Below are 27,567 nucleotides of genomic sequence, written 5' to 3'. Positions count from 1 at the left end.
GTGCATCATCCCAATAAGAAAAGACAAACATAAACGCCACATTAAATTCCTCCACTATGGTAAAACAGGCCTGTCAAATCATGCACTTCAAACATGTCAGAATCAACTGGAAAGGCACCAAGTGCCTACACAGCATCAAAACCTGGTTTGAAAGAAAGTTCAATGAAGCCTGTGAGATGCTGAAACATCATCTAAATCTAAACAAGAATGATGGATTAATATTCCAAGAATATGGAGGACCCATCTTCAACCCATAAAGCATCCAGAACAATCCCAAACACAAGAAAACCTTAATATGAGAGGACTATAGAAAATTTTTAATGTAGTTCCACTATAAAACTCTTTTTTTATCATCTGTATATTATTATACTGATATGTATTAAAAATTTATTTTATTTTGTGAATTGATTTATATTTTTGTATATATTTTATTTAATAATATTTTTCATTATCAAATTGCTGACATATACCCTCAGAGTGTACGGGATATTATGATAGTACTAATGAAAACTTACATTATTACTAACTTCCTATCAATAATTTTCCACCAAATTAATCTGTTATCTGTCAAGACTCCAATATTATCAGATCTTACATTTTCAGTCTTCTAAGAAATTTTTACTGTATCAATCCACCTATATCTTGGTCTTCCTCTGGGTCTTTTTCCTTGCCAACCTGGCAGAGAACACTTGTTTTGCTAATCTTTCCTCTCCCATACTGTTTAAGTGACCATACCACCTGAGATTAACTCTGCAAACACATTCCTGAATAATAACAATGTGAAGTTTTTCCTAATATCCTTGTTTTAATATGATATTGCCACTGATGCCATCTGTTCACTCCTCTAATATTTCTCAGGACAGACTCTCATATCTGTGGTTAAGTGTTTTATTTCTAACCCAGCTCTCAGATCCATAAGTTAAAATTGGTTTGAACACTGTCTTGTATACAGCTAATTTAGTGTTTTGACTAATTTCTCTTTTTGTTTTTTTTCCATATAAATTTGACTTCCTGCAACACCAGCTTTGGTGATTTTGTTGTCTATTTCCATATCTAATTTACCATCTTCATTAAAAATCATGCCAAAGTAGCTGAAATGTATCACTTGTTCAATAGGTTCTCCATTCACAATGCAGTTGATATTTTCAATGCTTCTGCCTATTTTCATTGTTTTTGTCTTGTTATTGATGACCTTCATACCATATCTATTACAACAGTTATTCAATTTACTCAGGGAATCTTGGAAACTTGTAGCAGATTTATTTAGAAGTATAACATCGTCAACATAAAGCAAAGAGCTGACATTAACATCACCAATTCTGATATCATGTTTAATACCACTTTCCTTCATAATGTGATCCATATAGATAATGAATAACAGAGGGGATAATGTACATCCTTGTCTCACACCAGATTTAACATTAAAGCATCTTCCTGTGCTTCCTTGAATTCTAACTGCTGACTTACAACTCAAATAAAGACTAAGTTGAGCTTGATATAATGCCCCATATAACTGTAGCATTTTGAATGGCTTTTATCTTGGCACTTTGTCATATAGCAATAATGTATTAAATATCGCTTGTATATTATGAGATTAATGCTACTGATACAGAGATAAAAAATGTGAATTGTGCAATCCTTTTATGGTATTAGTGAAATGTATCCAAAAAATTCTACAAAATAAGACTTGATTGGTTGTTGTGAGAAATTATGTTAATTTTGGCCAGCGCGTGACTTATCGTGAGTTATTATACAGTATGCAAGAAGCCAGTTCAGTATCAACAAAACCAGTTCGAACCAGATTTTGATGCAAAAGGATGTCATGTGTAGTATATAAAAAAGAAGTGACACAAGAAGAGGGGGAGAAATAACCTGGGGTTGAACGGAGTAGGAAGGACTGGGAACCGCTCTGAATTTTGACTTATCCTTCTTCGAGCTTTTATTCTTTTATAAATCCCTATCGTCTCGCAGAAGGATAGCGTTGGACGAAAGGATAATAAGAATGAGTAAGAAATATTGAAAGTTAAGCAATTGCGAGTAAGAAGATAAATTCTCCCGAGTTAACTAATCAGTTACTGAAACCCAGGATTCTATAATATTTGTGTGTTCTCAAGAACCAAGGATTTCCAGGATTCTCGATAATGAGGAAGCTATACTGTCTATACCAGTAAGGATATCTTTTCTATGCCCCGTGTGAAGTAGCAAAGCTTGTTTCTGGAGAACATGATATAGTTCATATTGCTGAAATTAAGACTGAATGTGTGATACAGTGAAACATTTCCTTGTAAATGTAATATATGAAGTATCTCTGAATTAATAGTTCAAGATTGAATGTGTGATACAAAGAAGCCTGTTACAAGAAAACGCAATGTAAATTTGAGACTGAATTTTCTGAGAACTATTATGTTAGACTGATAAACTTAAAGGTTGCTTAATGAATGTTAGATGAATTAAGCATTGTGATTGCTCTGAATAGTTAAACTGAATCAATATTTGAAGTACATTGAATGATAGCTTTGTTCAGAGTGAAATTGAATTTGGAATCTTGGATAATAAGAAGAGTAGAATTTATATGCATAAATTCTAATCATAAATGATATACTCAGTTGAGGAAATTACTAATATTTTAATGAAAACCTATTCGTTCTTAATTGTATTATCCCAATCAGAAATCCTTATTTTAATGTAAATTTATGTGTTAAAACATTAAATAATTTTGTTTGAGTTGAAGCTTGTGTTTGCCTGATTTCTTTCATTGCACCGCTCATTAAAATAGTTCGGATCTTAGCAGGAACCCTATATATAATAAGGAGAATTTCGACCTGAATTAAGTCGATAACAATATTGTGTTAGCTGATAGTTGATTTCACAACGTTGCTTATGCAAATTAGAACACAGAGTGGCGCAGTTAAAAATAAATTTTCTCGGTGTTCAAATGTGGAATCAGTCATCAGCTAGAATATACATCGGAGTAGAAAGTAGGATCCAACATAAATATTGCTTGATATAATGCCCCATTAATATCCCAATCAGAAATCCTTATTTTAATGTAAATTTATGTGTTAAAACATTAAATAATTTTGTTTGAGTTGAAGCTTGTGTTTGCCTGATTTCTTTCATTGCACCGCTCATTAAAATAGTTCGGATCTTAGCAGGAACCCTATATATAATAAGGAGAATTTCGACCTGAATTAAGTTGATAACAATATTGTGTTAGCTGATAGTTGATTTCACAACGTTGTGTTCTAATTTGCTTATGCAAATTAGAACACAGAGTGGAGCAGTTAAAAATAAATTTTCTCTGTGTTCAAATGTGGAATCAGTCATCAGCTAGAATATACATCGGAGTAGAAAGTAGGATCCAACATAAATATTGCTTGATATAATGCCCCATTAACACCATATAACTGTAGCGTTTGGAATAACTTCTCTCTTGGCACCTTGTCATATGCCTTTTCCAGATCTACAAAACCACGATTTCTCAACTATCTGATGTAAAGTGAAAATCTGACAGCCTCTATTTGGCCTGAATCCAGCTTGATCTTCATCAAGCATCTCTTCCACAATCCTTCTCAACCGTTTCTCAAGTATACTTGCATATATCTTACCAGGAACACTCAGTAATGAAATGCCTCAGCAATTCTCACAATTCAGTTTTATTTCCCTTTTTATATATGGGTACTATGAATGCTCTACTCCAATCTTCTGGAAATCGCCGCTCTGTCCAGGCCTTCTGAACTATGCAATGTAGCCACTGTATGACTTTTATACCTCCATACTTGAGCATTTCTGGTCAAATATCATCTACTCCTGATGCCTTTCCACATTTCAGGCTTTTGATGGCTTTTTCTACTTCAAGTATGGATATGTATTCCTGACTGCATGCCTGATCAGTGTTTTTTTTTTTTTTTTTTTTTTTTTTTTTTTTAATCACTGTGCTGTCAACACTGCTTGTTTCATTTAAGTTTTTCAAAGTAATTACTCCATCCTTCAAGGATATCTTTTTCAACTGTTTTCATGTCACCTCTATCATCTCTAATTCCTTTTACAGCACTTTTTCCTCCATTTCTGAGCTTCTTCAACAACCTCCAGAATATCTTGGAGACTTCTTGATATTTATTTTCTATGTTCTTGCCAAAGTCCTACCATGACTTTTTGTTTAGCCAGTTTTACAGTGTTTAGCTTTCTTACATTTGTCTCTGTATTCTCTAAGAGCACAAGCTGACTTATTTGCCAGAAACTTTTGATATGCTTTCTTCTTTTCCTTCACTGTCTCTTTAACTTCCTGTGTCCACCATGGAGTTCTGATTTTTTTATCCTTGCACACAACCTCACCACATGCCTCTCTGGCTGAATCAATCAGTGTTTATTTCAGGGCTTGCCACTGAATCTCCAAGGTTTGGTTCCTGCTCTCAAACTCTTTCATTTTTTCTTGAATAATATTGTGTATTTTAGTCTACAGTTCACATATGAGAGTTGCTCAACTTTTATTCTCTTTAAAACTTTCTTATATATATTCTTCTTTTCAACATGAAATTCAATTTTATCCTGCTCAAGACTAAATGGTGATCACTTCCAATTTCAAATCCTCTGTACACTCTGGTATCATGCACTGATGGGAAAACCTCACTATCAACAATAACATAGTCGATGAGACTTTTCTTATTCCTTGCCTCTTCTCTCCATGTGAATTTGTGCACATTTTTATGTTGGAACATTGTGTTAGTAATAACCAGTCCATGTCCTGAGCAGAAATCCAACAGGTATTTGCCATTATTAGCTTTAATCTTTTCTTCAAATTTTCTCAAAATATTTTTGTATGTCTGACAATCATATGCTATTCTGCTATTTAGATCCCCAACAAGAACCAAGTTTTCATTGTGTCAGTTGCTTTCTGTAAAGCCTCAAAAAAATTTCTCCACTTCTACCTTAGTAAAACCTTCTGTGGGACCATAGGCACAAATAAGTCTCATACTCAAGTTTACCCACATCACTCTACCTGAGACTGCCTGCCATTCAAGAAGATTAGCCTCGTATTTTGTGTTGAATACTATGGCTACTCCTTCTTTTCCTTGATTGTCATTGCCTGAATATAACATTTTGTATTTATTGCTCAGAAAGATCTCACCATTTTTTGTCTTTTTTTTTGTTTCAGTCACTCCTATTATGTCGATCTGGTACTTATCCAATTCCTCAGCTAGCTCCATTTCTTTGCCATTCAGGCTTCTTATGTTAATAGCACTGATCTTGAACTATGGTGATGTTGAGTTGGGGGTAAGTTTTAAGATTTGTTCCAGTAGCTGACTTTTCGCTGTTCCTGGTTCTCTAGCGAAAACAACGGGAGGCCTTGTTTAACTGGGCGACGCCCCAGCATTCTGTCATGTTCTACCATCATTTGAAATTTTGATTTAAGCCAATAGGGGGGTTATTACGGTTAAAGTGAATAATTTACGAGAATTAATCACTTTAACCGGTATTTATTAATAATTCCTAGAGGAGTCTAGTAAATGTAATAAAAACTATGTTTATAGGTTTTATATATAGGTTTTCATTCTGAATAGAAATTATAACAGCTAATATTATAAACTAACCTAATCTAACCTAACCTTTATCGGTAAAGTTAGATTAGGTTAGTTTATAATGAATTCTGATTTCATTGAGTGCAAAAGAAGTACTTTAGTTACTTTTTTCATTATAAACTAACCTATCCGGTTAGGCTAGGCTATTGAGAATGAAAACCTATATAAATTAGGTACAAAATATTCTAATTTATGTGGTCAAGGTTTCCAAATATTGCAATCGGTTAGGTTAGTTTTAATGAAAAAAGTAACGGAAGTACCATATTTGCCGGCATATAAGACTCATCCCCTTTTTTGTACACATTTTTTTTAGGAAAAAAACTTTATCACTGAATATTATAATGACTTTACGGTATTTCTAATATAAAGTAATAAGTAGGTCTGCTATCTAACTAGGAAAGAGTATCCACCTTTTAATCTTCTTCGTCAAAACCCAGAAATTCATCTCCAGAGCTAAATGAAGAGACACTTGAAACCTCTTCTAATCTGAGTCCTCATACAATAAAGTGTCATCTACACCATCCAGTGCATTACTAGTGCCACACTTCTTAAATGATTTAACCACTGTATCAGTTTTCACAGCATCCCATGAAGTTTTGACCCACTCAAATGCGAGGCCTCTTCCTTCTTCCTGATGGTGTAACCTCAAAATCTGAAGACTGCATCCAGCTGTTCCACTTCTCCTTCATAAATAACTTAAATGGTTTATTAATACAGACATCTAAAGGTTGAAACTGACTAGTTAGACCTGGAACTACAGCTAACTGAGTTTTCAATTCCTTGAGTTTATTTTTAACATCTTTTCTGTGAGAACAAAACTGATCCCATACTAGCAGGGCAGGCTTCTTCAACAGTCCACGAGAGCACCTAGACCAAATGTTATCTATCCATAACTGGAATACTAGAATGTATTGCAGTAACTGGAATACATAATTAACGTAACTGGAATGCTCTCACACACTGCAAGGAAGCAAGAAAGAAAGAAAGAAATCGCGTAACTTGGAACAGAAAATTTCCAGAAATGAAAGTAATAAAAAACTGAGTATTGGCGTATAAGACGCACCTTGTTTTTCAGACCTATTTTCAAATAAAAAAAGTGCAGTACTTCTTTTGCACTCAATGAAATCAGAAATCATTATAAACTAACCTAGCCTAATCGATAACCGGAATATTATAGCTGTCATAATTTCTATTGAGAATGAAAACCTATATAAATTAGGTACAAAATATGGTATTTTAAACCAACTTTTTCTGCTATTAAATAAAATATTTTTTATGAAACGTGTTTTTATTATATTTACCGGACTCCTCTAGGAGTTATTAATAATTACTAGTTAAAGTGATAAATTCTCGTAAATTATTGACTTTAAAGTGATAAATTCTCGTAAATTATTACTTTAACCTTAACAGGGTTAAAGTAATAAATTCGATTCCTCAGCTAGCCCTATTTCTTTGCCATTCAGACTTCTTATGTTAATAGTACCGATCTTGAACTCTGGTGATGTTAAGTTGGGGTAAGTTTTAAGATTTGTTCCAGTAGATGACTTTTTGCTGTTTGCCCTGGTTCCCTGGTGAAAACAATGGAGGCCTTGTTTAACCGGGTGATGCCCCAGCCGGCATGAAATTCTGTCATGTTGTACCATCATTTGAAATTTTGGTTGAGGCCAATAAGAATGCAATTTGGTCAGCTAAATCCCAAATTGCCAGCCCATCCTTGTCCATTCAGTATCCAGGTAGATACCTAACATGCACCATGAGAAGGAGAGGATTGGACGTTAGGTCAGAAGACTTGGTAAGTTTCTCCACATTCCTTTGAAGGCTGTGTGGAGGTCTCCTCTCAGTTGCATAGCTTTGACCCTTAAGCACCCTCTTTTTCTCAAGTATACTTCCATAAATCTTACCAGGAACACTCAGTAGGGAAATATCTCCAATCCTCACATTGTTTTATTTGCCTTTTTATATATGGTTACTATGAGAGCTCTACTCCAACTGGAATTTGTCCCTCTGTTCAGGCCTTCTGAACTATGTAGTGCAACCACTGCAAGGCTTTTATATATCCATACTTGATAATTTCTGGTCAATTTTTAAAAAAAAAATTTTTTTAACAGAGGTCAGGCTAAAGTAATGATTAACAAATCATTTAGATTTATCTTATTTTTGTGTAGTGTCACATAGCTTGTGTCCAGTATATATGTTTTCCAGGTGATGACCTCAATACAAAAAGGTCAAAACGTTGAGTGTTATTTTCTTAATATAAATAAAATAATTACTCCAACATGTTTTTTTGTATCCACAAATTCTTCACTAGGAATGCTGACTACCATGTAACATTAAAAGAAAGACTATGTACATGGAACACTGAAAACAACCTAAATGCCAAACCTATAGAACAGGTAAAATATTTCAGCTATTTTACCACAATTTTTAGTGAAGAGAGCAAATTTAATATAGAATTAGACAACAAAATAAGCACAGCTGGCTTCGAAGGGGGAGTGGTCAACTGAAGAAATTTATATGAAATAAGAGAAATTAATCAAAGCACTAAATTACCATATTTGCCGGCATATAAGATGCATTGTTTTAGAGAAAAAACTATCACTGAATATTATAATGAATTTACAGTATTTCAAATATAAAATAATAAGTAATTCTACTTTCAACAAATACCTAATCTAACTAAAGAGTTAGATTAGGTATTTGTACCCACCTTTTAATCTTCATCAAAACCCAGAAATTCATCTCCAGAGCTAATTGAAAAGATACTTGAAACCTCTTCTAACTCAGAATCTGAGTCCTCACACAACAAATTGCCCTTGTACCATCCAGTGCATTACTAATGTCACACTTCTTAAATGATTTAACCACTGTCTCAGTTTTCACAGCATCGTATGAAGCTTTGATCCACTGACGAACTTGCGAAATGCTAAGCCTTTTCCTTCTTCCTGATGGCATAATCTCAAAATCTGAAGACTGCATTCAGCTGTTCCACTTCTTCATAAATCCCTTAAATGGTTTATTAATACAGACATCTAAAGGTTGAAGCTGACTAGTTAGAACTGTTTTTATTATATTAGAATTGAAAAGTTTTCAATTCCTTGAGTTTATTTTTAACATCTTCTGTTCTGTGAGAACGAAACTGATCCCATACTAGCAAGGGCAGGCTTCTTCAACAGTCTGCCTAGACCAAATTTTATCATATGCAATCACATGTAGCTTGTATGCAATATTGTAGCAATGCTGATGTTTTTCAGCCATAATTTGCCAAGAAATTTAGAGAAAATTTAATGGCAGAAATTAATCACCATTCAACAACAACCGTGTGTCAACAATTGGAAAGTTTAAAACGAACAGGAACACAGCTGTGATCGTCGATGACAGGGCATGTGCATCCACTGAACCCTACGTAACTGGAATGCTCTCACACACACCGCAAGGAAACAAGAAAGAAATCACGTAACTTAGAATAGAGAAAATTTCCAGAAATGTAAGTAATAAAAAACTGAGCATCGGTGTATAAGACGCACCCTGTTTTTCAAACCTATTTTCAAAGAAAAAAAGTACATCTTATATGCCAGCAAATATGGTAGTTTATACAAGACAGAATTCAAAGCAATTTTAACTTATGTAGTTGAATAAAAACAGTTAACAATAAACAATTAACCAAAGACTGGAGACCACAGTGAACATTCTGAGAAAAAAAACAGATGGCATCAATGGGGAAATCATATTACAAATGAGGATATTAAGAAGAAACGTGATATTAGCATTCAGAAATGTGAACAGAGGCTAAATCACAGGTGGTATGGTCACAAACAGAATGCGTGAGGAGAGATCAAAGTAGGTGCTTGATGCCAGGATGGAATAAAAAGACTGAGGAAGGATGAAAAATAAGATCTGAAATATTAGAGATAGTGGAGTAATTTGGAGAAAAATTGTAGATAGGAAGTAGATAATAATGTAAACTTTTCATGTACATCCCTTGAGAATACAGAATTTAATGATGACAAAGCACAAAGGTGTTGAAATGTAACACTCCAGAGATTCTAGGATAAATATAGCTTAATTTCTAACTTGCTTAGAGACTGCTAAATAATACATTCATAATTTCACTAATAACATAAAACATTCTGGAAAACAAACATTTATACATTACATGTACAAATTTGGGATAAAAGAAAAAGGCTGCAAACCATAATCCCCGGATATCTAAACAACATAAGTTATCACGAAATCCTATCAGAAAAAACTGACATTGAATATGTTTAAATGAAAGCACAGTCTTGTTCATTAAAACTGTAATTTCAATGAAATCCAAAGGATTGCAGTTAAATATATTTAATAAAGATAAGCATTCCAAATTCTTTGAAATAAACTTACTTGGGAAATTTTCTGTGTTGTACAGGTAAAAGCAGATGGCCTAGGTCTAACACTACTATCTGTATCTACCATTCTGATGATCTGCTACATTCACTGACTATATATTACAATCTTTATCTCTGAAAAAATAAAGCTATTTAACAATTTCAAATAAAAAGCATGTCTACCACAAAACTTGTTATATGTCCAGATATTAACTAGATGTTGCTACAAATACCTTAAAAAAAAACTTACTCCTGTACCCTGAAAACATCCTAATAATAAGTTATCAATACTTTTATCAATACTATGCTGTCACAACACAACAAGCATCATAACAACCCTTTTTATCAACAGGAAAGTGATAAGCAAGTAGCATTCAAATTGTTTCACTAGTGACAGTGGTAATATACTTCTTCAATCAAATTATAAATGCATTTTCCATTTCAAACTTTCAGATTTTTACTTACGCAATATTGTAAAATAAATACTAACATTTACAGGCATTTCAGGTTACTATCTGAAAGCAAACCCTGAGTGTGGATTCACTGGGCTACCAAGTATCAAAGGTGCCTTCACTTACCACTCAAATCAGTGATGGACGAGGTCAGTGAAATGAAACAAGATGGTTTGAAGTCTAAATTTTCATATACTATTTCTCAACATAAATATCTTCCCCTTCAATACATTTCCTTCACTGTAACATGTTTTAGTATAAAAGACAGACTCATCCCACAATGAGTCTTTGTACTCCATGGAAGTGCCCATACAATAATAATATATAATAAATATATGAACAGAAACTGTTATAGTATAAAACTTTTTCAGGTTGTTTCAGAACCATTCTCTTCCCTCTGCTTTGATCTTTTAAACATTTTCAAAGTAGATACTCTTGAGATGGGTCTTCAAATTTAGGAAATAACTGGATCATAAGGAAGATGTTTCATGAGTTAAATCTGATCTCTTCAGCAGGCAATAAAGTGAGTCCACCCACATGTAGCCTTATTTCTCTTGTTGCAAACACAATGGTTGTTCCTTGGCACAAACATGTTTAATTCATGTTTTAATGGAATGGAATCTTGAGAATGTGCTCAAGATTTTGTTCACAACTCTGTGAATTTGCCATCCCTTTTACCATAGTGTCCTGGTGAATGATGACACCTCTGCTGTCCCAAAAGAGATGCGTCATTTTTGGGAGAGGGTTACATTATAGAAGATAAGCTGATGACATTCCACAGACTGAATTTAATTTTCATTTAGATCTTAATCATGGACTCAGCTTTCATCCTGTCATGATTCTGTTGAAAAAAAAAAAAAAAAAGCATTGCCTTCCCTTTGGTAATACTGAAGCAATCAGCAACAAACCTTCATTTGTTCATATTCGAATGCACTTTATCGCAGCACACTTTTGAAATAATTTAGTTCACTCAAAAGTGATTTAGGATGGCCTAAAAAAGAGCTTTTTTTTCCCTTCAGAATTGTGAAAAATTTTGTATTTCGCACAAATATTTACTAAAACTAATTTAAAATATTTACTAATTTATTAATGAAAGAATTAAACCAAGAACCAGTAATAGAAAAAATTAAAAAATATAAACATAAATGGAACACATTCAAAGAATGAAAACAGAAAGATTGCCAAAACAAGCCTTAAAGTACAAGCCATTAGGAAAAAGAAAACCAGGATGTCCTCTTAAACAATTCAACCATGACTTCTAAGGCCGGAACAGGCCACGCTAGGCCTAAATCCTTGATACGCATGATGATAATGATTTACTAAAACTATCAGACGAGGAAATCATTTTTTTTATGATGATTCTACCTGTGAAATGCAAAATTTGTAGCACATTTGATAAAATACAATGAATTTTTACATATGGTTAAATAGATTTTCACTATAGGTTATAGCTATAATTTAACTTTGTCCATTCTGAAAAAACATTACATTACAGACCAATTTTATGAATGGTCAAAAAAGAAAAGAGATTATATCAGTGCTGGATCTAAATATCCACATGCTGCAGTGTTTCAGAAATATATGCAGTAAGTTTAAATGATAGGGGTTGGGCAGGTTCGAGACACAAGAGGAAAGTGTGTTCCAAATACTGAGTACTCTGGATGTCAATAAAGCAGTGGGACTGGATGGTATTTCACCATGGGTTTTGAGAGAATGTGCTAAAGAACTGACAGCTCCTTTGACCTGACTTTTCAATGAAAGTCTGGCTACGGGAAAGTTACCCAAGGAATGGAAGGAAGGTAAGATAGTGCTATTTCATAAGGGCAGTAGCAGACTGGAAGTGTCTAATTATAGGCCAGTTTGTGTGTCATCAGTGGTTGTTAAGGTCCTTGAGAAATTAGTGAGGGACCATATACAGCACTGGGCAGATGAGGGTAATGTTATCTGTGAGAATCGACATGAATTTATTAAAGGATGCTCTTGTTTAAGTAATATGATTGCCTTTTATAGTCAAGTAACAAGAGCAGTTGATAAGGGAAAGGCATATGCTGTCATTTTTTTGGATTTGCAAAGGCATTAGATAGGGTACCACATGATAAGCTGATATTTAAGTTACCGCACATGGGTTTAGATGTCGGGTTAGTCATATGGATTCAAGATTGGTTGTCTGATAGGTATCAGAGAGTTGTGTATGGTGGGGCAATATCAAGGAAGCAAAAAGTTACAAGTGGGATTCCACAGGGCTCAATACTGGGACCTGTATTGTTTAACCTTTATATCAATGACATTGTCAATGGATTGCAAGGGGATATTCAGTTGTTTGCAGATGATGTGAAGCTGGGAAAGGTTATTAGTAATAGTACAAATGAGGCAGCCCGCAAGAGGATTTGAATAAACTAGACAGATGAGCAAATGAATGGGGTGTCGGCTTAATGCAGCAAAATGTAAAGTCTTGAAGTTTGGGATATCGATGGGAGGCTGCATACTCTATTGGAGGAGCTGTACTGGAGGAAGTAGGGGAGACAAGAGACCTTGGGGGGGGGGGGGGGGTGATCGATAGAAAACTGAAATTCAGGGTGCATATTGCAAAGGTGGTGAAGGTAATCCAGAGGATTGCTGCAATACTGAGAAGGATGCTGACCTGCAGAGATGTTAATTACTAGAATCGGCTGAGTGAATGTGGAGTGCAGAGTTTGGTGGATAGAAGAAAGAGGTGATATGATCTGTTGAGAGGCAATTACAGGGTGGACACTGGGGAGTTCTTTCACTTGGTGCAGCAGCAGGAAGGAGTGATGACAAGGGGGTCATCCCTGGAAAGTACGAAAGGAAGCTGTGAACAAGGGGGTGATGAGTGGTTTCTTTGTGTGGAGGAACCGTGGAATGCATTGCCTGATAGTGATGAGAGCAAGAACGGTCAATGAGTTCAAAGAGTGGTATGATAGACTTTGTGTTTCCTAAGAAGGACCTCCTGTGATGAGTCTCTTCACTCCATGGAGGCCTGAATAATAATAATAACAGATGAAAAGGAAATCACTAAGATAATGGCTGTTTCTGTTTAAATAACTTTAAAAGCAGTAACATGAATAATTACACTGCCAATTCTGAAGACTATTTTCTGCAGATATTTCAAAGACCAGTAAACACAAAACACAGCAAACTATTAAATTGTATGCACTAAAGTCAGATTGAAGTTCAGAGGGCATATTGCTAAGGTCAAACAAACAAGTAGACAAAGTTGTTATTCCTTTTCATAAAGCCTTGATACATCCACATCTGGATTACTGTGCTCAAGTCTGGTCTCCTAGGCTTCTTGGAGATGACAAAGTGGTGCAGAGGATTTAGAGGCGAATGACAAAGATGGCGAGTGGTCTGTGAAATGTTCCCATAGATTGAGAGCATGTGGATTGCAGAAGTTAATAGGTGAAAAGCAGGAGATATGATATAAACATTTAAGTTACTTAAAGGGTTTTATAAGATTGAAGCAGGGGAAATATTTCGGCACTTGGCTAGAGTGCAAAGAACAAGACGTCATCGTTGGAAGATGAGTAAAGGTGTTGTCAGTAAGGTGTGAGAACTAGATTTTTTGCTTGGAGAGTTGTGAATGAATGGAATGAGTAGCCAGAGTCAGCTGTGAGCACTCTGTCTGTTAATGGGATAGATTGTGTGGATAGTTTGGGAGACTCAAACTATCCACACAATCCTTCGGACCTCATGGAGGTGCCCGTACGTGCTGAAAGCAGCATCACTTTGCCCACACTAAACCTGTAACAGTGCTAGTATGGACAAACGATTAGGAAAAAAGAATCTGTTAAAGTTTCTTGAAGAACCAGAGGATAGAGTGGATCAGTTTCTTCAGGATAATGCAATATTTCATATAGCTGCCATATTTCCTCAACCACACTGGTTTAGATGATTTCGTTTATTTTATAGCATCATCAATATCTCTTCTAATTTTTGCCTACCCATCTGCACATGATAAACATTTTGTGCTCAAGTTTCCAGTCTCACTGATTGTGTGCAGGAGCCTATGCTCACAACAGCAACAGTCACAAGCCACAAATCTAGATAGGATGTAGAATTTACTTAGGGTGGGGGATATACTGTTGGAGGTAATAAGCGATCTTGGGATGATGGAAAACAAGGATCTGAAATTTAGAGGACACATTGCCAAAATTTTGAGGACGAACAACACAACAAATTCTGGGGGTGATGCAGAGGACAGTCACTCGTAGAAGTAAAGAGATTCTGGTTCCATTGTATAAGGCTCTGATTAGGCCACATATGGACTACTATGAAAAGATTTGATCAGCTGGTTTTCAACCAGGTAATAATTTGAATTTTCAATGTTATTTACACAATTGGCCACTCACCTTCATCATGCGATATATTTTAGTCTTTAGAAACAATGCTTCTATAATTAAATTAAAACAAACGGTCATCTACCGAAATAGCATCATCTTTGCTCCCATCAAGGGCATTAGAGATGGCAGTTTTTAAAAAACTCTTGGCAATTATTTCTGGCAAAATCATTCACTCCATATAGAACCTAAACTTCACCTCATTCACTGCTCTACTCCAGAGCAATACAAGATCGAGTAGAAGTAAATGCTCGCACGCCAACATTTCCTCTGCTGGTTCCTTCCTTCTTTATGCATATGATTGATGCAGTATTCAAGATCTTGTGACTCAATGACAAAGGGCAAGCCGACAATTGACTTGAAATGCTAATTCTCTCCAACCGAATTCAAAACATCTGAAACTGCCATAACAATGTTCCTTACCTATTTCTTAAAGTTTTAAACTTTTTTCATGCACAAGGTATATTATTATTATTATTATTATTATTTCTGACACCTCCAAGGAGTCTGAAGACTCATCGCGGGAGGACACCTACAACTGTCTCAACCACTACACCGAACCTCTACTACGAATCATCTCCATCAACGCCATCTACCACCCACCTCAACCACAATTAGTGTTCTATGTCTGTAAATTGCATGTGTTCTGAAGGGCCGATTTATCTGTATGCTGGATGAAAAACCCGAGTTTAAGGGAGAAAAAACACTGCTACCTCCATATGAAATCGGCTAACGTATGTGCAAAACTTTTTAATTTCTTTGTGCATAAAGTAAAATCAGGGATGCAAGATATATATGTGAGGGAAAGTTATATTTAAGTAAATACAGTAACATTAATAACTCTTAATTCTACAGCAACAATGTCACTGCCATTTCAATACATTTTTCCAACCACTCAAATTTAATTGAATTTGCACTTTTTTTTTACTTTAATTTCAACAGTGACATTATGATGGTTTAATGTACTAAAACTGCTAATGTAATATTTTTCATATTAATGTTGCCCTTTTGTCTAGCTATAGCTTGTAAAACTGCAAGAACTAAATTAATTTGCTTAAATCCACATAGCTATAAAATGTTATCACCATCTGCATGAGTTCAAGTACCTGTCTAGACAGTAGACACTACACAAATGATGCTGCCTCTGCACATGCTGATGGCAGCATCATGTAGTGCAAGCCAAAAGTAACTAATCAGAGTGAATTAAGTTGGGATGGGTTGGAGTCAGTGGTGAGCTATAAGGGGCTAACCCGAGCCCTTTGTTAAATTTTTCTCAAATTTGCGAGTTCCTTGTTCTTATTGTTTACTTTTTTATTTTTTCAAAAAAAAAAATAATTTTTTTTGAAATATATTAAGCAACAAACTCATACGGTAACCTAACAGTGATTTTATTAAATAAAATATTATAGTTACTGTTACCATTTTACTAATAAGAATTCACTTTTGGTAATCGCATATAAATAAATAGGATTATAAAATAATGCCCCTTGATTGGTACCGTTGATTATCACTTGAAGTATAAAAACAAAGAGAAATATAACGTACTTCAATATTATCGTGTTTAGATAATATTTATTATTTATAGATTGTTTGTCATAAAAACTTCTATCGCAAACAAAACAATTATTTTGTTTATAAAAAAATGCAGACTATTGCATATGTGCGATTATAAAAGATTTTCTTATTATATTTTGATAGTTAAATAATGTTTTTCTTATGTAAGATAAATTAGCACAGATGATTGTGTGCAAATATTTCATGTTTAGATCATGAAATATTTGTTTAAAAATGATAGCCTTTATAGGTTCATTGTTCCCTCATACTTTTTGATTGGCATTTGTACACAAGCTGTATTAATAATTTTTGCATGACATAAGTCTTTTTTTTTTTTTTTTTTTTTGCTCGACGATGCGAGCCCTTTGTTAAAATTTCCAATAGTTTACCACTGGTTGGAGTAATATTGGAGTGAAAAGAGCAATCACGTTGATTAATGATTAAAGTATCACCAATTCACTCTGCCATCTTTCACAAAAATATTCAAGTCTCCACTGCAAGCATTTTCTAGAAATAATGCAATGGTCACAGAACTCCAGAAATTAGGTACCTATTCATAGAACTGACAGTAATTTTTCCCTTCTCACCTAAAACTGCTAAGAAATATGGCAGCTAGGTATCAAACTGTTACAGTTCAACTCCAGAGAGAACAAAATTTCTTCTTTTCATGCATTCTGATATCTTTTGGAACAAACTACCTTCATTACACATATCTTGAAGAATACAGATAATCTACAGCAGGCCTCCAATAAGCTGGACAGCAGCCTCAGAGTAGGGAATGAAATTTCTCTACTACCTAAAGTATAAACAACTCTAGGTACAAATTGCCAAAAAGTTGGCAAAGTCACATGCCTTGAATTTATTGCCATTCCATGTTCCAAATCTAAACCTCCCAAAAGCAATAATCCACAAAAGAAATACTTTAAACTACTACTATGCATTAACAAGAACACTGTTATAACCAAAGCAAATTAAAGGTTGCTGATTTAAAAAAAAAAAATTTTTTTTTTTTATTGATCCCATAAAAGAGATCAAAAGACCTATAAAAGCACACCAGTGTTGTCTGGGATGCAAGTGATGAAACAGAAGTTTACTGACTTTTTTTTTTTTTTTTTTTTGAAGAGTTGCATGTTGTAGTTATTTGGAAATACCTCTTGCAATAGGCTGTTCCAGAGGGAAGAGGTAGATGAAATAAAAGAGAAAGAGAGGGGAAAAAAATTTGATGTGTTTGCAGTTTCACAGTAAAGAGATACTGGGCAACTGCTACTCTGATTAATTAAACCTGTTAATACCAGAGATTCTGATATTAACAGATGCAACAGGAAGTGGAGGAATGATAGTTGCTAGTTCAGCAGAGTTGGAGTATCTATTCTATATGGTCTGTAGAATAGACAGAGCCACAACACTGCGCCTGCACCAAATTGCCCTTCCTCTGGACAGCATCCAGAATTTTTAGAGAAGTTTTAGGTGCTCCAACCAAACATATGAGCAGTATTCTAAGCACAACCAGATTTGGGATTTATATATAGTTAAGAGTTGGTTGGGTGCAAAATAGCATCTTGAGCAAAAGATAATTCCTAGTTTTTTGGATGCTGAGGAAGCTATCAATGTGATGTCATTGAAGGTGTAGAGGTCTTGATGCTTGGGATATCTGTGCTCTGCATGATTTGTCAAATGAGTACAATGAATGGAGAATACTATCATCTGCAAAGCTGTGGATAGGATTAGTGGTAACTGATAGAGTATGAGAAAGAGGGTAGATGATAAGACAGAGCCCTGAGGTACTCCTGCATTGGTGGTGAAGCTCAAATAGAAGGCGTCATCAACCATGACACAAAGTGAAGAACCACAGAAGAAGCTGGCAGTTTCTTTAGCAGGCCTCAATACACGATCATAAGCTCTGAAAATGTTAAGAGCAACAGCACAACTTTCTCTGAACGTCTCCATTGTACATGTCCAGTGGCATGTGATGTAAGCCAAGAAATGGCTGTGGATCTTGAATGGTGGAATCTATACTGGTGGTAACTGATTAATTAGTGGACTTCTAGGTAGTGCAGACGTTGGCTATTTACAACTTTCTCAATTATTTTGGTGAGGAGCAAGGTGATGACATTGAGTACTTCAACAGCAGACTTCCATTTTCCCTTTTTGAAACAGGCTGGACAGGCGATTGTTTCCACATGTTGGGATAAATACAGCTATGTACAAGTATAATGCATTGAAGAGACGATACAGGATATGATCCAGAGATAACACCCTGGAGGTGTTACCTCTGGAGCAAAATATTTGAGAACAAATGGAGAAATGCCGATCAGGACCAGAAGATTTAATGTCCAAGTATAGTAATTTTCCATCTTGTTATTGAAAAATTACAGGAGGCATACAGTGCTCAGATTCCAGTGTGTTATGATTCAAACAGGAAACAAAAAGCATACTCTTCTACATTATTCCTCATACCAAAGTACAGATCCTAATAATACACAAAAGAAAAATATTCTTAAATTAATGAAATAATCACATCTCAACCAAAAAAATTTGTCAACAAGTTCAAATCATATCATGTATAATCACCCAAAATATATGGAGCACCAAAATTCATAAACCTAATACCCCCCCCCCCCCCAACACACACACACACACAACCACAAAAGGTTGTAAACTTATAATACCTGTGGGTTAAGGATATTGTTTATTTTTTATAACTTTTATAATTTTTTTCTATTTTTTGTTATTTCTTTGCCTAATCTGGAAACTTTGATCCAGAGACCAAAAATGAAATTTTCAGGCCACTTGAGGCCTCCAATAAGCTGGACAGCAGTCTCAGAGTAGGGAATAAAATTTCTCTACTACCTAAAGTATAAACAACTCTAGGTACAAATTGCCAAAAAGTTGGCAAAGTCACATGCCTTCCTCACAGATAAGCTCTCCACATTCGGTAAAAAATATTCTGTTCACTTGATAACTATAATTAAAAACTATAGCCTTAAAAGTTCACATATGATCAGCTTTGATGTAGTCCTCCTCCCCGAGACACATTCAAACTCCCTTCATTACACATATCTTGAAGAATATAGATCTACAGCAGGTTTTTCTTGAACTTATTGCCATTCCATGTTCCAAATCTAAACCTCCCAAAAGCAATAATCCACAAAAAAGAAATACTTTAAACTACTATGCATTAACAAGAACACTTGTAACCAAATCAAATTAAAGGTCGCTGATTTTAAAAAAATTTAAATCCTCTGGAAAGGCAAAAAATATACAAATATATAAGTACAGTGTATTCTGGTTAATTATGCCACATCCAGAATAGAATCATTTAGCCCAATTAAATGAAGTTGCACATCAAGAGTTTAAAAGGTGTATGTACATAAAACAAAATATAGTTTAGACAAGTTTTTTTTTTGTTTATTGTGTATCAAAATTCTGACAAACAACTGGCTTTAATTCAAGGAAAATATTTGCCATAAAACAATATATATGTATTAAACACATATACAGTTGTTAAAAGTTAATGACATTGTAGGTACCGAGTGTAGCCTTTTTGTTTTATTGACTACAATTAAACAAAATCAGTACAGATATAATAGTTCAGAAATTGCCTTTCTGCATAAAATAGTCGTAATTCACTAATAAATTTTCTAGCGTTCCAGGTAGTCATTAGTTCAAACTCAGGATTGTTATCCTCATCACTTTCTTTCTCTTCTAACGTCCTCTGATGTCAACGTCCTTCTCAAAATCATAATTTTCATTATAGTATTGAAGATAACTGTCAATGTATACACAGTTTCTAATATAGTTCACATCTAATAAGATGTCATTTTCACTATTAGTCATATATGGCATATTCATGACTGAATGCTTAAAACAACAGTAAACAAAACAGTTCTGAATGATCTTGTTGCTTATACCTCGCCAATTACCAGACAAGCTGTATATCTTGTAAAAGGTTAACTTCTGTACTGACCACCTTAGCAGTTGTCAAGAACCAGTAAAATTTTTCTTGATTTCTGTTGTAATTAATTCTATGTCCCAACTCATCAGCCAATTCAAAAAAAAATTCAGATATGAACCATGAATTGGTAAACTCTCCATTTTAATCCCTTTAAGAGACTGAGGCCAGGCCCTCTTTTCCAATAACAGCTTTCATTTACTAGTTCCTGAGATAACTGAACAGTACAATACTAACACAATCTATTGCTTCCATAGATGGCAACTGTGATAATTCTGTGACACATGTGACATGACAATTCTTTTTCCACTTCTTACGTGAAGCAGCAAAAGAATTGTCAGTGCCCTTGACCATTTTGTTTAATTTGAGTCTCGGGTCTGGGTTAGTCCCAAAGGGCAGGAAAGAGGGGGAAATAGTACCAATGCATAAGGGAGGTTCCAAGACTGCTGTTGCAAATTATCAGCTGATCGGCATATCAGAAGCCATTGTCAAGGTTTTGGAGAAAGTAGTCAAGAGAAGAATACAGGAATGGATAGATGATAACAGGATACTGTATGGGGGGAACAGCATGGTTTTGTGAAGGTTATATCATGCCTCACTAGCTTGCTCATGTTTTATAACAGTGACGGCTGAGTTGGATAAGGGTAATGGGTTTACAGTCATGCTGCTGGACCGTGATAAGGCCTTTGACAGGATACCACATGGAATTCTAATCAGCAAACTGCAGCATATGGGGATGGATAGAGGGTTGGTGAGATGGATAGGAGGATGGTTGATAGACAAGCTTGACGGACTCTACTCCTGAATAAATCACTCAGAGAGTGATTTATTCAGGAGTAGAGTCCAAAAGATGGCCCGTGACTAGTGGTGTACCGCAGGGTTCTGTTCTTGGACCACTACTATTTAATTTGTTCATTAATGATATTGGAAAGGATCTGAGAGGAACTATTCATTTGTTTGCTGATGATGCAAAGTTGGGTAGAACAATAGTGAATGCACATGATGTCAAAATTTTGTAAGATGATTTGGATAGATTGGGGGACTGGGCTAAGGAGAATGGATGCCAATTTAATGTGACAAAATGTAAGGTTATACATTTTGGGTTGAAAAGATTAGCAGCAGTATACCACATTGGTGGAACCATTCCAGGAGATTGACAACGCCAGGGATTTGGTAATGTTGGTGGATAGGGAGTTGAAGTCAGCTCATCAAATCACTTGGTTACCGAAGAATACTTTGACGAGCAGAGACAAGCAAGTTATTGTTCCTCTGTATCGAGCCTCGATAAGCCCCTATCTTGACTACTGTGCCCAGATCTGGGCACCAGGGTTTCTTCTTGATGGGGAGGAGGTAGAGAGGATCCAGAGGCGAGTGACCAAGATGATAGCAGGTCTATGGAATGAACCTTATGAGAACAGGGTGAAGATTTGTGGGTTGCAGACATTGGTTGATAGGCAGAACAGGGGTGATATGATTGAGACATTCAAATTACTGAAGGGTTTCTACAAGATTAATTCAGAGGATATTTTTCAGAACAGGTCTGGTGGTGGGAGGACTAGGGGCCATCCATGGAAACTGGGCAAGAGTGTGGTTAGCAAAGGTGTTAGAACTAGGTTTTTTGCATGGAGGATGGTGAATGAGTGGAATAAGTTGCCAGAGTCTGTTGTGGGTGCCATGACTGTGAGTGGGTTCAAGGCAAGGTATGATAGATACTGTGTGGAAGCTGAATAGCTGTTGACATGATGTTTAGGGCCTCCCTCAATGAGTCCAAGGCCTCTATGGAGTTGCCCGTAATAATAATAAAATAGATCCAATCAGTGTAGTGTATTTAAAACATAGGAACCATCCAATCTGGCACAATAAAATAGCCCAGTTTCAGTATTGGTGTCATCAGCACTACATTTTTGAAGCAAGATATATAATTTTTCTAACAATCCATGTTATAGAGATTACTGGCTGGCCCAATTCAGTGGTATTGTGCTCCAAATAAATGAAGCAAATTTTTGTTATATTCACATTTTGTTTCTATACTTCCAGACTTGTTGCAGTAAAATGGCATCCCCAATTAACTGGTGGTACAATTCACCAGAATCTACTGAATACTCAATTAAACTATCACTTTTAAGTGGGAAATGAATTTCATTGTATTGTGTGAGACCAGACTGCTTATTGAAGGCCTGAAAAAACTAAAAATTTCCATGTTTGATCTCCACAGCAAGTTTCCAGACTGTGCAAAAATAAATTTTTAAAATACCAAAAAAAAAAAAAGTGCCTTAGCATGGCAACAGTACTGATATACCATAAGTTTACTTTTTGTGAGTGGTAAAAAAAAATGGGACAGCAAAGGTTCCTCCCAACCAAGCCAATTTCTAGATAAAGCATTTAACATAGCTACACTGAAACCAAGGGAAAAAGAGAAAAACAACAGCCTCCCTTTCTTAGACACACTAGTCACCTGCCAGCCTGATGGAACCTGGGTTTTCTCAGTTTATAGAAACCCAACCATACAGGCAGATACATTCACCAACAATCCCCCCCACCTCACAACAATATGGAGTTATTAAGACATTACACAACAGAGCTAAACTTATCTGTTCAAATGACAATGCCCTAACCACTGAACTAAACCACATCCTCAACACTTTCTCAGCCAATGGCTACCCCTCCCCAAAAAAATTCAAAAAATATTGACACCAGTTAACCACAACCCCCCCCCTCCACCTTCACAACAAGGATTATTCTAAATCCATCACCATTCCCTACATCCGAGGCACCTCGGAAAAAATTACCGAAATCCTAAAAAAACATAACTTGACTTTTGTAATATAAAAAACTTCTTGTAATATAAAAAACTTCTTGCCCATATAAAAAATTGACATCCTTTATCCGCTCCACTAAAGACCAACCACCTCCATTAGAACTACCTGGTGTATACCAGGTCCCTTGCAGCTGTAAGCTGTCCTATTTTGGCCAAACAGGCAGGACAACGAATATCAGAATTTCAGAACACAAGAATTACATCCGATTTCACCAGTACAGCCACTCTGTTCTTGCAGACCATGCTCTGGATACTCGACACAAAATATGGTGGAAGAAAGCCTCAGTTATACACCGTAGTAAATTCAAATTTGAAAAGCTATTCATGGAATCAGTCTCAGCCCTAAGAAACATGCCAAATCTCAACAAATTTGGTCGCATGAGACTGCCCCAAATTTGGGAGACTTACATCAGAAGACCTTCAGCCCAACAGCTGAGAATACTTACATAGCCCACTAGGGGGCACCATCAGGACTTTTAGGAGAAACAACAGCTTCCCGCTTCGTCCTCAGTTACTGTGTGTAGTGCCCGTGTGCATCTTTAAGTTCCCGTGAAAATGGAAATATTGGAATATAGATTAAAGTTTAATTTTAATATATATAATTTAATTTAATAAGCATGTATAACCAACGTCTAAGCCTTTCTATGAGAATTATTGAAACCAGTGGTCTGGTTGCACTATGTAGATTTGATTGCTATATCTGTTCCCTCCCCTACCTCACACTTTGGATACATTTTTAATATATATAAACATACCATGGATCACTCAAGCCATTCTAAATCTATTAGATGAAAGACGAAAATACAAAAACTTCTCCAAATCATCATTATACATGTATTTCCATAGGGTCCAGAGAGTCTGTAGGAGACCCATACTAACTTTTATACACAACCTATTATAAAACAAAACCTATCATACCTCTCCTTAAACTCATTCACTGTCAGGGCACTCACAACTAATCTTATAAATTAAAGATGCCAAAAAATTATATTCTTGGTTTAATCCTTTATCCAAGTATAAGCAAACAAAGTTTGTCCGAGAAGTAACTTCAGAAACTGGGCAACTCGTATATAGAGGCTAATGACTTCATTTGCATCACTTGTCTTGGTATCCCATAATGCAAAGCACACATCCTTATGGACATGTATAATGCTATGCATTATGGGAAGCATTACTACCCAGACCAGTTTTGACCTTTAATGAAGTTTCATCAGTGAGAACCAGACCCAGAAGTGATACCAAGGTTGAAGTAATGCAGAAGTCATATTTCCATATACAAGCCAAAAGGTGTCACACCTTATTAAAATACTCTGAATTACAGATAGTTGTTGGAAGCGTCAAAAACTTCCAACAATTATCTCTAATAAGTGTAAGCAAACAAAGTTTGTGCCTGAAGTATTTTCAGGACTGGGCAACTCGTATATAGAAAATGACTTCATATCACTTGTCTTAGTATCCCATAATGCAAAACAAATATCATTACGGACATGTATAATACTATGTATTATAGGAAGGGTCACTACCCAGACTGGTTACGGACATGTATAATACTATGTATTATACATGTCTGGCTCCCACTGGTGAGGTCTCACCAGTGGGAGCCAGATCCAGAGGTGATACCAAGGTTGAAATAACGTAGAAGTCATATTTCCATATACGAGAAGTCAAAGGTTAGGTACCAGGTATGGATAACATTCCCTTAGAATTAATAAAATATTCAGCAAGTATAATCTTGAATAAGTATAACTAAGTCATACTTATTCAAGATTATAAGGGATATGTATATATATATGAAACAAATGATTCCTAAAGACTTTACGCTATACTTTGTCATTCCCGTTCCTAAAATAAATAATGCAGATGGCGTGAAAATCATCAAACAATAAGTTTAATTTCACATGTTTCGAAAATAAATATTACTATAAATTACACAAGAAAAAAAAAAATAACAAATAAGACTAAAGAATATATTGGCAATGACCAATTTGGGTTCAGGAAATAACAAGAGATGCAATAATAGCTCTTAGAGCAATTGTTTAAAGGAGATTTGAAAGGAATAAAAATACTGATGGTTTCTTGACCAGGAGAAAGTTTTCGGTAATCTTGACTGGAACCAAATGTTTTGAATCCTAAAGCAATAAAAGCACTGAGAAGCTCAAATAGAAACAGCCAACAGCAAAACTAAAACAGCAAGGATATATAAAGACGTAAGACAAGACTGTTCTCTTTCTCCAATATTGTTTAATCGCTACATTGAAGAAGCAATAAATAAATTAACAGAGCTAACCGAAACAAGAATTAAAATAAATGGAACTGAAATTAATTGGATATGATTTGCTGTTCCAACTTGACAAAGATTGAACATATTTATCCTAGCCTGACCTCTGGTGAGGGGAAAAAAAACATAACTACATGAACAATTGAAGCCTTTGGCTCTTCACATATCTAATAATTTCTAGTCCTTTCCAATTGAGATTTTCTTCTGTCTGGGGTTCTGGTTGCTATATGGGTTGAAGATGACTCCTCCACATTCTCGGAATAATTCATCCATCATTTTTGTTCAGATTTGGATGATGTTTCAACATTTCACAAACTTCTTTGAATTTTCTTTCAAACTAAGTTTTGGTACAGTGTAGGGACTTAGTGTCATTCCAGTCAATTCTGTGGCATGGAAAGGCACTAAGTCCCTACACCATAGCTATGTATTTTATACCACAGGGGAGTGATTTAAATAGCAACCAGAACCCCAGACAGAAGAAAATCTCAATATGAAAGGACTGTAGAAATTGTTTAATGTAGTTCTCCATTGTTTTTTTTCCCTTAGCAGAGGTCAGGCTAAGATAAATGACTAACAAACTTTTATTCATTGAATTTTACTTTTGTATAGTGCAGTGGCATGTAGCTTGTATATTGTACATGTGTGTTTGCCTGATGATGACCTCAATACAGAGTCCAAATGTCGATTGTTACATGCAGTTAAATAAAGTACAGTTAAGTAAAATAATTATTCTAGGTGTGGTTACAGCCCAAGACAGGAAGATACTTATTAAAAACGGCGACACCCTACTTAAGTGGGATAAGGTGAGGAAGAAGAAGAAGAATATAAGTATTCTAACGGGTGTTGTGTCTCCATAAATTCTTCACTATGAAAGTATGACTCCTCATACATAATCTGTTGATACAATATATAATTATATTTGAGTACCATTAGTTTTAAAAATATCCTTCAATGTTTTTTTCTTTTTCTTTTTCAATCGTTCCAAACAAAGTAATACTAAAGCAGGGCTCAAATTATAATCAAGTTAATATAAATAACATCCTTTGTTTAAATAATAATAATAATACAGTAATGCAAATTCGTCTTTCGCTGAATGCACATATTTATTATGGCGAGAAAAGACGAATTTGTATATATATATTTTATTCATTCATTCATTTGAATGATTACTATAACACAGGTGTGTGTGTGGGGGGGGGGGATATTCCTGGATAATACATGTCATTTATTTTAATACTACATACTATCAATAGCAGTGAGCGGTCGGAATGACCTCTTATCTCTTTCATAATTTAATTGTGCATATTTCTAATAGCACTTTTGAAAATTATGTTTTATGTTTATATATGGAGTAATGAAAACCCAATACGAATTAGAGATTCATAGTGTCAAAGGAAATCTGATACATTTAAAAATGCTATACTTACAAGGTTCTTGGGAAAATCTCTCTAATACCGGTTCGACAGACCAATATTATAGTACGAACAATACTATGAAATGAATTAAATCCAATGTTGATACAGATATTTTAGGTGATCATTACGAGCCTATGACTTTCTTAATATTTAAAAAGGCATTGAAAAATAAATATACATACATAAACACAAAAATCACCACATAACAAACGAAGCCACGTTGGAAAGAACGTAAGTAGCAAGATACAGCTCTGAAAAAAGAGCAACGAGAGTATTGATATGTATAAAACCAGTTATTATACTCAAGAAAGGTTCTTTCGAGAGTATCTTATATACATATATATATATATATATTTTATATTTTATATATATATATGTTTAAGATACCAAGCAATTTTAAATGTATACCAGGCAATGTATACCAAGCAATTTTATATATATATATATATATTATATTTTATATTTTATATATATATATATATATATATATATATTTATAAAAATAAATTTAACTGACTAGAACCCGAGAAAGTATAACAAAAACCTTTAATACATCACAACTAGTTTCATCGGTGATCCGACTTCTTCAGGTGAGAAATAAAAACATAAGACATAAAATAACACGGTAAAAAATGAACTTTACAGCTTAATAAAAAGCAGAATAATAACAGTCATATTTGAATAGGTGACCGCGTGCTACCGTTGGCATGAGTAGAATGTGTGCGACAGCTAATTTTTGAGCGCCAGTACTGGATTACTGCGCTATGGGAATCGGGTAAATTGTAGCTAAGATTATTGTT

At 34.9% G+C, this 27,567-nt stretch overlaps 1 protein-coding gene across 2 annotated transcripts in view; it reads right to left on the bottom strand.

Annotated features, from left to right (window-relative positions):
- LOC150109422 (protein RER1-like) overlaps positions 1–27,013 on the bottom strand; it is a 103,415-nt gene extending 76,402 nt beyond the window's left edge. Inside the window, exons 1-2 of one of the 2 annotated variants that reach the window (XM_090408121.1) lie at positions 26,780–27,013; positions 9,957–10,075 (exon numbers count right to left, since the gene is read on the bottom strand). In XM_090408121.1, coding sequence (XP_090264247.1) covers positions 9,957–10,028 — 72 coding nt within the window. In that variant the 5' untranslated portion in view covers positions 10,029–10,075; positions 26,780–27,013. The remainder of the gene's footprint in view (positions 1–9,956; positions 10,076–26,779) is intronic. The other variant, XM_090408128.1, reaches the window with a different exon arrangement.
- Between the last annotated feature and the right edge of the window lie 554 nt (positions 27,014–27,567).

The sequence above is a fragment of the Typopeltis vanoorti genome, chromosome 2, assembly GCF_054136105.1.
Source record: "Typopeltis vanoorti isolate ZY-2024b chromosome 2, IOZ_Tvanoo_1.0, whole genome shotgun sequence".
Taxonomy (NCBI): domain Eukaryota; kingdom Metazoa; phylum Arthropoda; class Arachnida; order Uropygi; family Thelyphonidae; genus Typopeltis; species Typopeltis vanoorti.
The sequence above is the reverse complement of the archived record's forward strand: the minus strand, read 5'-3'. Positions and strand labels throughout refer to the sequence as shown.